The sequence below is a fragment of the Sinocyclocheilus anshuiensis genome, unplaced genomic scaffold (assembly GCF_001515605.1).
Source record: "Sinocyclocheilus anshuiensis isolate Anshui unplaced genomic scaffold, SAMN03320099.WGS_v1.1 scaffold324, whole genome shotgun sequence".
NCBI classification, from domain to species: Eukaryota; Metazoa; Chordata; class Actinopteri; order Cypriniformes; family Cyprinidae; genus Sinocyclocheilus; species Sinocyclocheilus anshuiensis.
In genome coordinates this window covers 479,284-486,543 of record NW_015554081.1, presented here as the reverse complement: position 1 = coordinate 486,543, position 7,260 = coordinate 479,284, and the positions used below count along the sequence as shown (strand labels likewise).

General features: G+C 34.7%; 1 protein-coding gene across 2 annotated transcripts in view; it reads left to right on the top strand.

Moving 5' to 3' along the window:
* scamp2 (secretory carrier membrane protein 2) overlaps positions 1-7,260 on the top strand; it is a 19,005-nt gene that overhangs the window by 5,641 nt on the left and 6,104 nt on the right. The window contains exons 2-7 of one of the 2 annotated variants that reach the window (XM_016461151.1): positions 63-146; positions 461-499; positions 582-696; positions 3,715-3,843; positions 4,696-4,855; positions 6,314-6,415. In XM_016461151.1, coding sequence (XP_016316637.1) covers positions 63-146; positions 461-499; positions 582-696; positions 3,715-3,843; positions 4,696-4,855; positions 6,314-6,415 — 629 coding nt within the window. Of the gene's footprint in view, positions 1-62; positions 147-424; positions 500-581; positions 697-3,714; positions 3,844-4,695; positions 4,856-6,313; positions 6,416-7,260 lie in introns of both variants that reach the window. The other variant, XM_016461150.1, reaches the window with a different exon arrangement.

The window sequence follows — 7,260 nt, the reverse complement described above, 5'->3', positions numbered from 1 at the left end:
GTAAGTCGCTTTGGATAAAAGCGTCTGCTAAATTACTAAATGTAAGTGTTCATCTCTTTCAGGATCCGTCTGTCACGCAGGTGACCAACTCTGGAATCGATCACATTGAAAGTTTTAGTCCATTTCCTGATGGCAACTCTGTGACGGTGAGTCGAGCAATCCTTCAGTGATTGTGTAAGATGAATATCTTGAGCAGAGTCATAATTGTGCTCTGAACTCTGATGTAATGAAGCAGTAAGCTACTTGAGGCCATGAGCTCCGCTGATTTTACCACGGTTAAACTCATTTGTTCCACTGTAAAACAGTTTTATATCTCAAGTTACAACCCCAAGTAATGCTCCAGCAGTGTTTTGCATTTTATCATGAAATAAATAAAATTTTATTACATTGTTAAAATCCCAGTAAATGCTGGTTTTTCCATCAGGGAAGCACCATCCCGGCCTCGAGCGGCCCGTCTCAGCCCGCCGTCCTGCAGCCGTCAGTGGAGCCCAGTCCAAAGGTCAGCGTCTCACACACACACACACACATCAATATACCAGTCTGATTTTAAAGGGTGTAACGGGCCGTGTCTGTCTGCGCAGGCCGTGGCTGCAGCTGCGCAGGCCAATCTGCTCAAACAGCAGGAGGAGCTGGAGAGGAAAGCAGCCGAGCTGGAGCGACGAGAACAAGAGCTGCAGAGCAGAGGAGCGCCGACAGGTAACACACACTAGGGCTGTCATAAAAAAATAAAAAAAATCGAATTTCGAATATTCATATTGCAAAAAAGTTGCATTTTAGGTGTGCGTCAGGCAGCCTTATCAGTGGCGCACGAGATGCAATGACAATGTTTTTGTTAGTTTATCCAGTTGAACCCACTGGTTAGGGTTAGCTACTACATTGTTCATTCAAAATATTGCGGAAAAAGAGAAGATCATTGCGGAGAATGTTGTTTTCGTCAAAACCGAAACCAAGCCGTTAACACAGAACACATATTTATCACATTTTCTAGAGGGACATCTATCACCGTTGCACTCGCCGCATGTTTAGAAAGCCTGTAAAATTAACATAAGTTCAACTTTTAAAAAACATGTCTCGACTTTATGGAGGTTTTTCCCCATCCCACTGTATCTCATGTTTTCAAATGAAGAAAGTACTCTTTGTGATTGGTTTTCGGTCCTTTGTATTAAACTATACATACATGCATGATGCTGTTTTGTTTCTATTTGTTTAAGCAACTTAATTATATATGGTTTATAAACATTATTTTAAACATTATGCACTTTTTTCAAAGATAGTCGTGTTATTTTATTGCTTTGAAGAAACGTGCATTAGTAATATTTTGCTCGATGCGCCCTCTTGTGGCCTCAGGAGAGAAGCCAAAAGCTTTTTTCCCCATAACTGAAATTATGCCTTTTAAATTCGAATATTGATAATATTTCAGTACAAAATTTGAATGTAGTTTTTCAGTCATTTTGACAGCCCTAACACACACCACTCTCATTCTGCCGTGTGAATACTAGGAGCCTGGATGACCATACAGTTATGGGCGTAGCTTGACGTTTGAGTTTGGGGGGCCAAACCGAACCGGTGATTTCTCTGCAAATCGTGTATGTTGTTAAAAACGCGAAACATCATTTTATTCCACACAACAGGCAAGCATTACCGTTAAGTCTATTATCCACCAAAATGCAGTTTCGTCACGTGACAATTCTTACGCAAATGAGATTGAGGGAGACGTTAAGTTTGTTTTGATTTATTAATTTACTTACAATAACAATTTAAAATGTATTAACTTTTACGTATTCACTTTTACATGTATTATTAACTGCATTATATGCATTTTTACTTCATAGAAAAAACTTTATAAATAAATATTTAGTAAAATTCTTAAATCGCTATGGGGGAGCCAGGCCCCCCTGGCCCCCCCACAAGCTACGCCCATGCATACAGTATCCCACAATGCAGTGCATCTGACTTCACCTTGCACTTTCAGTGTGATGAATAAACTAAAAGTAATCACAGCCACAGTTTTTATGCTCTTGACATACAGTACAACTTAATCAGACTGGCACAAGTTATGATACATTTTTAGACAAAATGTCACTAAAATGCAAGATAACTGGATGCCTTTTGCTGAATTAAACATGCAGTGTTACCATTATTGTTAATAAACTATTTTAGTTTTTGTTAGTATTTAGAATTCATTTTAATATTTTTTGTTTTCTTTTTAAGTTTAGTAATTGTGTTTTTGTAATTTTTTTAATTATTGTCAAAATATGTCTAAATAATTTGTATTACGTTTTAGTTTTAGTCAGGGTTATTATAGTTAAATAAAACTGAAGCATAAAAACATTTGAAATAAAGTAAACTTTAAATTAAGTCAAATGAATTATAATAATAAAAAATATAAACTTATTTTATTTCAGCTAAATATTTCTCATTTTCATTTAGTTTAACTTGATCTACTAAAATGACTAAAACTAAAAAGTACTACTAAAAGTAGTTTTAAATCATGTTTAAATAAAAACAAGAAGCAATAAAAATGACAAAAACAACAAAATTACTAAAATGTATATTAAAATGTATATATTTTTTCTTTTATAGCTACTAAATTATATAAAAGAAAAGATAAAAATAAAAACAAATTTTAAATATAAATAAAACTAAAATAAATAAACTAACACTGGTACTAGTTAATTTCAACTAAAAGAAAATGAGAATTGTCTTGTCATTAAAAATTGCCTTGTCAACTAGCTGAAATAAAATAAGTTTTAATATAATAAAATATTATTTAATAGTAATTAACCCTTGTGCGTCACTTAAAAAAAGTTACACATAGGTCCATAGTGGACAAAAATGTCCATGTCAAAAAACTGTCATAAAAATTTGAAGCTTGGGAGCACAGAGTTAAGTTTGGTCTCATTTTAAAGAAGACCCATGGCAGATTATTGTTGAAGTAAAAAACTTCAAAAAGTGAAACAAAAAAAAAGTTATAGAGGTTTAAGTTCATGAAAATGAATCCATACCAACACACCCACACAATTATAGCTGCATTATTTATCCAATTGGCTCTATAATTTGCAGAAGCAGAAAACTGGAATAAAGCGAGTATTTGCTTTATAGGCCAAACCTGAAAAAATGGCACCATCTGGTAAAAAATAGTACAAAATAAAATTTTAAAGCCTTGCCAACAGAATGAAAGCCTAGTAACAAAAATTGCATCATTTTACAGTTTACCTAGTGCAAAACAGATTTATTAAAGGAAATGGAAGTGAAATAGTAAAATTCCAATAAAAATACACATCTGTGCCAAAATGTATGCAGTTGGCAATAACACAGGCAAAATGATCAAAAAAACAAAACTGAAAAGGACAAAAATGTCCAAAAGGTCACACAAGGGTTAAATAAAAAAATATAAATTTAATGTATTAGTTTAATTAATTTAATATTTTTTATTAAATCTACTTTTTATATTCAGATGTTTATTTTATTTAAAGTAATGAAAATGTCTTTTTATGTTTTACTACTGCCAGGTACAACTTTTAAAAATAATAATATTCAGTTTATGCTCCACAGTATGCTCATATTCCATTCTGAGTTAGTTTGAATTCATACAGTTGCATAAATCAACAGACAGGTCAATAGTGCCTTTATTTGTTGTGAGTGTTTGACAGGTTGCTGCTAAGGATTGTTGGGATATGGGCGTCTGTCTCACCTCACACTTGTTGTCCTCAGGCAAACAGAACAACTGGCCTCCTCTTCCCAAGTTCTTTCCCATCAAGCCTTGCTTCTACCAGAACTTCTCTGAGGAGATCCCGCAGGAACATCAGAGACTCTGCAAAATGATCTATTACCTGTGGATGTGTGAGTTTACAGGCCTCTGATGCATGAAGTCAAAATACATATCCCTGATCTTATTTCGAATGTTGATACAAAAAAAAAAAAACCTTTTCAACGTCCAGTCAATTCTTAATTCTGATTTTATTTTCTTGTTTAACATAAAACTGTGTTATTTTAGTATTAATTACATAGTGTCATAATATTTATTAATATTTTGAATTGAATTTTATTTTATATTTTTTGTTTTAATTTAAATTTTAGTTTAAGTTTTAGTAATTTAGTTTTGTCATTTTTATTAGTTTTTTAAAAATGATGTAAATAATTATAATATAAAAAATTCTTATTTCTGATTTAGTAATTTATATATTAGTATAAAGTATTTGAACTTTCTTGTTTTATTTCTGTTAGTTGCCAGGGCAGCACTTCTAATGTTAGTTTTTTTATTTGATATTAATATTAATTTCAGTTATCCAAAACATTTTTAATACTTTTTACGAGCTATTTTTTACACATTCCTTATTCCAAATGTTGTTCCAAGTAAAAAAAAAAAAAAAAAGTTTAACAAAGTTGTCAGCTGAATGCTGAATAAAACATTATATTATTTGTTTGTTTGATAATGTAATTAATCAGATTGAGCTGGACTCTGCCAGCTGATGTCCGTCCGTATGTGACGTGTGAGCTGTGTGTGTGTGTTTGCAGGGCAGTGTGTGACGCTTTGTTTTATTTCTGTTAGTTGCCAGGGCAGCACTTCTAATGTTAGTTTTTTTATTTGATATTAATATTAATTTCAGTTATCCAAAACATTTGTAATACTTTTTACGAGCTATTTTTTACACATTCCTTATTCCAAATGTTGTTGTGTGTGTGTGTTTGCAGGGCAGTGTGTGACGCTGTTTCTGAACGTTCTGGCCTGTCTAGCTGAGTTCACCACTAACACAGACGCAGGCGTGGACTTCGGCCTGTCCATCCTCTGGTTCATCCTGTTCGCTCCCTGCTCCTTCCTCTGCTGGTTCAGACCCGTCTATAAAGCCTTCAGGTCAGTCTGTGTATCCTCCATCACATCACATCACATCCCATCACCACATCATCCCGTCACACCACATCACATCCCATCACGTCACATCCTATCATCCCATCACACCACATCATCACATCACATCCCATCCTCACATCACATCCCATCATCCATCACATCGTCCCATGCCGTCACATCCCATCACACCACATCATCACATCACATCCCATCATCACATCACATCACATCACATCCCATCATCACATCCCATCCCATCACATCATCCCATCATCACATCCCATCACATCACATCCCATCATCCCATCCCATCCCATCACATCATCCCATCATCACATCCCATCACATCACATCCCATCATCCCATCCCATCCCATCACATCATCCCATCATCACATCCCATCACATCACATCCCATCATCCCATCCCATCCCATCACATCATCCCATCATCACATCCCATCACATCACATCCCATCATCCCATCCCATCCCATCACATCATCCCATCATCACATCCCATCACATCACATCCCATCATCCCATCCCATCCCATCACATCATCCCATCATCACATCCCATCACATCCCATCCCATCATCACATCGTCCCATCATCACATCCCATCCCATCACATCATCCCATCATCACATCCCATCCCATCCCATCATCACATCCCATCCCATCATCACATCCCATCCTTCACCACATCATACCGTCATCACACCCCATCCCATCATCACATCCCGTCATCACATCATCCCATCATCCCATCATCCCATCCCGTCATCACATCATCCCATCATCACATCCCATCCCATCATCCCATCATTTAGTGATTTTCATTTTTAACTTATTTTTATTATTATTATTTTGTTATATTTAGCTTATTTAGCTTTAATTAATTCAGAAATTTCAGTTACTGTGCACGGTAAAAACAATTTATAGTCTTTTCTACGCCCGTGGTTTGCTCTCACAGACACGCGGTAGCAAGTAATAAAACATTAAACTCCGGCAAGAAGATAAAGTCCTTTTTGCAAAATCATAGACATGTATTTACCGAGAAAAATGGCACTATCGGAGCCGATACCCGATATGAATATCGGATCGGCGCATCCCTAATTTGAACTTGAACTTGTTTAGTTTCAGGTCTGACATCTTTAATGTTGAGACTGTTATGAGAATGTTATATAGTGTTATAATATAATAATATGTTATAATATGTTATATAGAGACTCTCTGGAATATTTGTATACAATTATAGTGTTGTATTAATATTTGATAACATTTGATTTTGAACAGTTAGAATGTAATTTTGAGTAATTTTAGCATTTCAACAAATGTATTTTATTTTCAGCTAGTTGCCAAGGCAACATTTCTGATTTTCTGAATGTTGAAGTTTTTCATTTAATATTTAAATTGTTTTTTTCATTGTCAATGATAAGTATATTTCCTTCTCTTTCAGGTCTGACAGCTCCTTCAATTTCTTCTTCTTCTTCTTCGTTTTCTTGGCTCAGATCGCCGTGTCTGTGATTCAGAGCGTTGGCATCCCTCGATGGGGCAACAGGTACAGCGGAGATCGCTCTATACAGCTCCCCTGCACTTCATTCTGCTTTACAACAATTCATTAGTGATGTTTATTTAGGCAGTAGTTGGGCAGTAATGTTTATTTATGGAGTATTAAAGGAATATTTCACCCAAACTTCTCTGAGCTGGACTTTGTGTTTCTCCCGTGTGACAGACGACTCTCTCTTCTGTCTCTTTGACGAGTGTCTCTTCCTGCACTAACGGTTTTCTGCTGCTGGACTTCCTTTAAAACTCTTGCTTCCTGTCTGAAGTACGTCTTCTCGCTCTTTAAACTCCTTGCTTTGTTTTCCTCTTAAAGCAGCGCTTGTCGGCCTTTGAACCCCTGTTAGAAACATGCTTGATTTCTCAGTTTTCTTCCATTAATAACATTATTTTCTCAAGATTATTAAGACTATTATGAAAATATTGTTACGAGACTCCCTGGATTGATTCAGATTCAGCATTTTGAGATTTTATTCTATTTATTTTTATATATGCATTTATTTTGATATTATTCACAATTTTTATAGAATATAATTAGAATGTATATAATTAGTGTGTGTGTGTATATATAGACATAGATATAGATAATATATCATTATAAATATGATATTGTTTTAGGCGTTTTAGATTTTTTTAAATGATGTTTACAATTTTCTTTTCTCTCTCATTTTTTAAATGACATATATATTATAAACCTATTGTAATATAATGAGACGTATATTAAAAAAATGTGTGTGTATGTACATATATATAAAATGTAATATAAAAAATGTATATACACGCACGCATGCACACACACACACACACACACACACACACACACACACACATACACCCAAACAC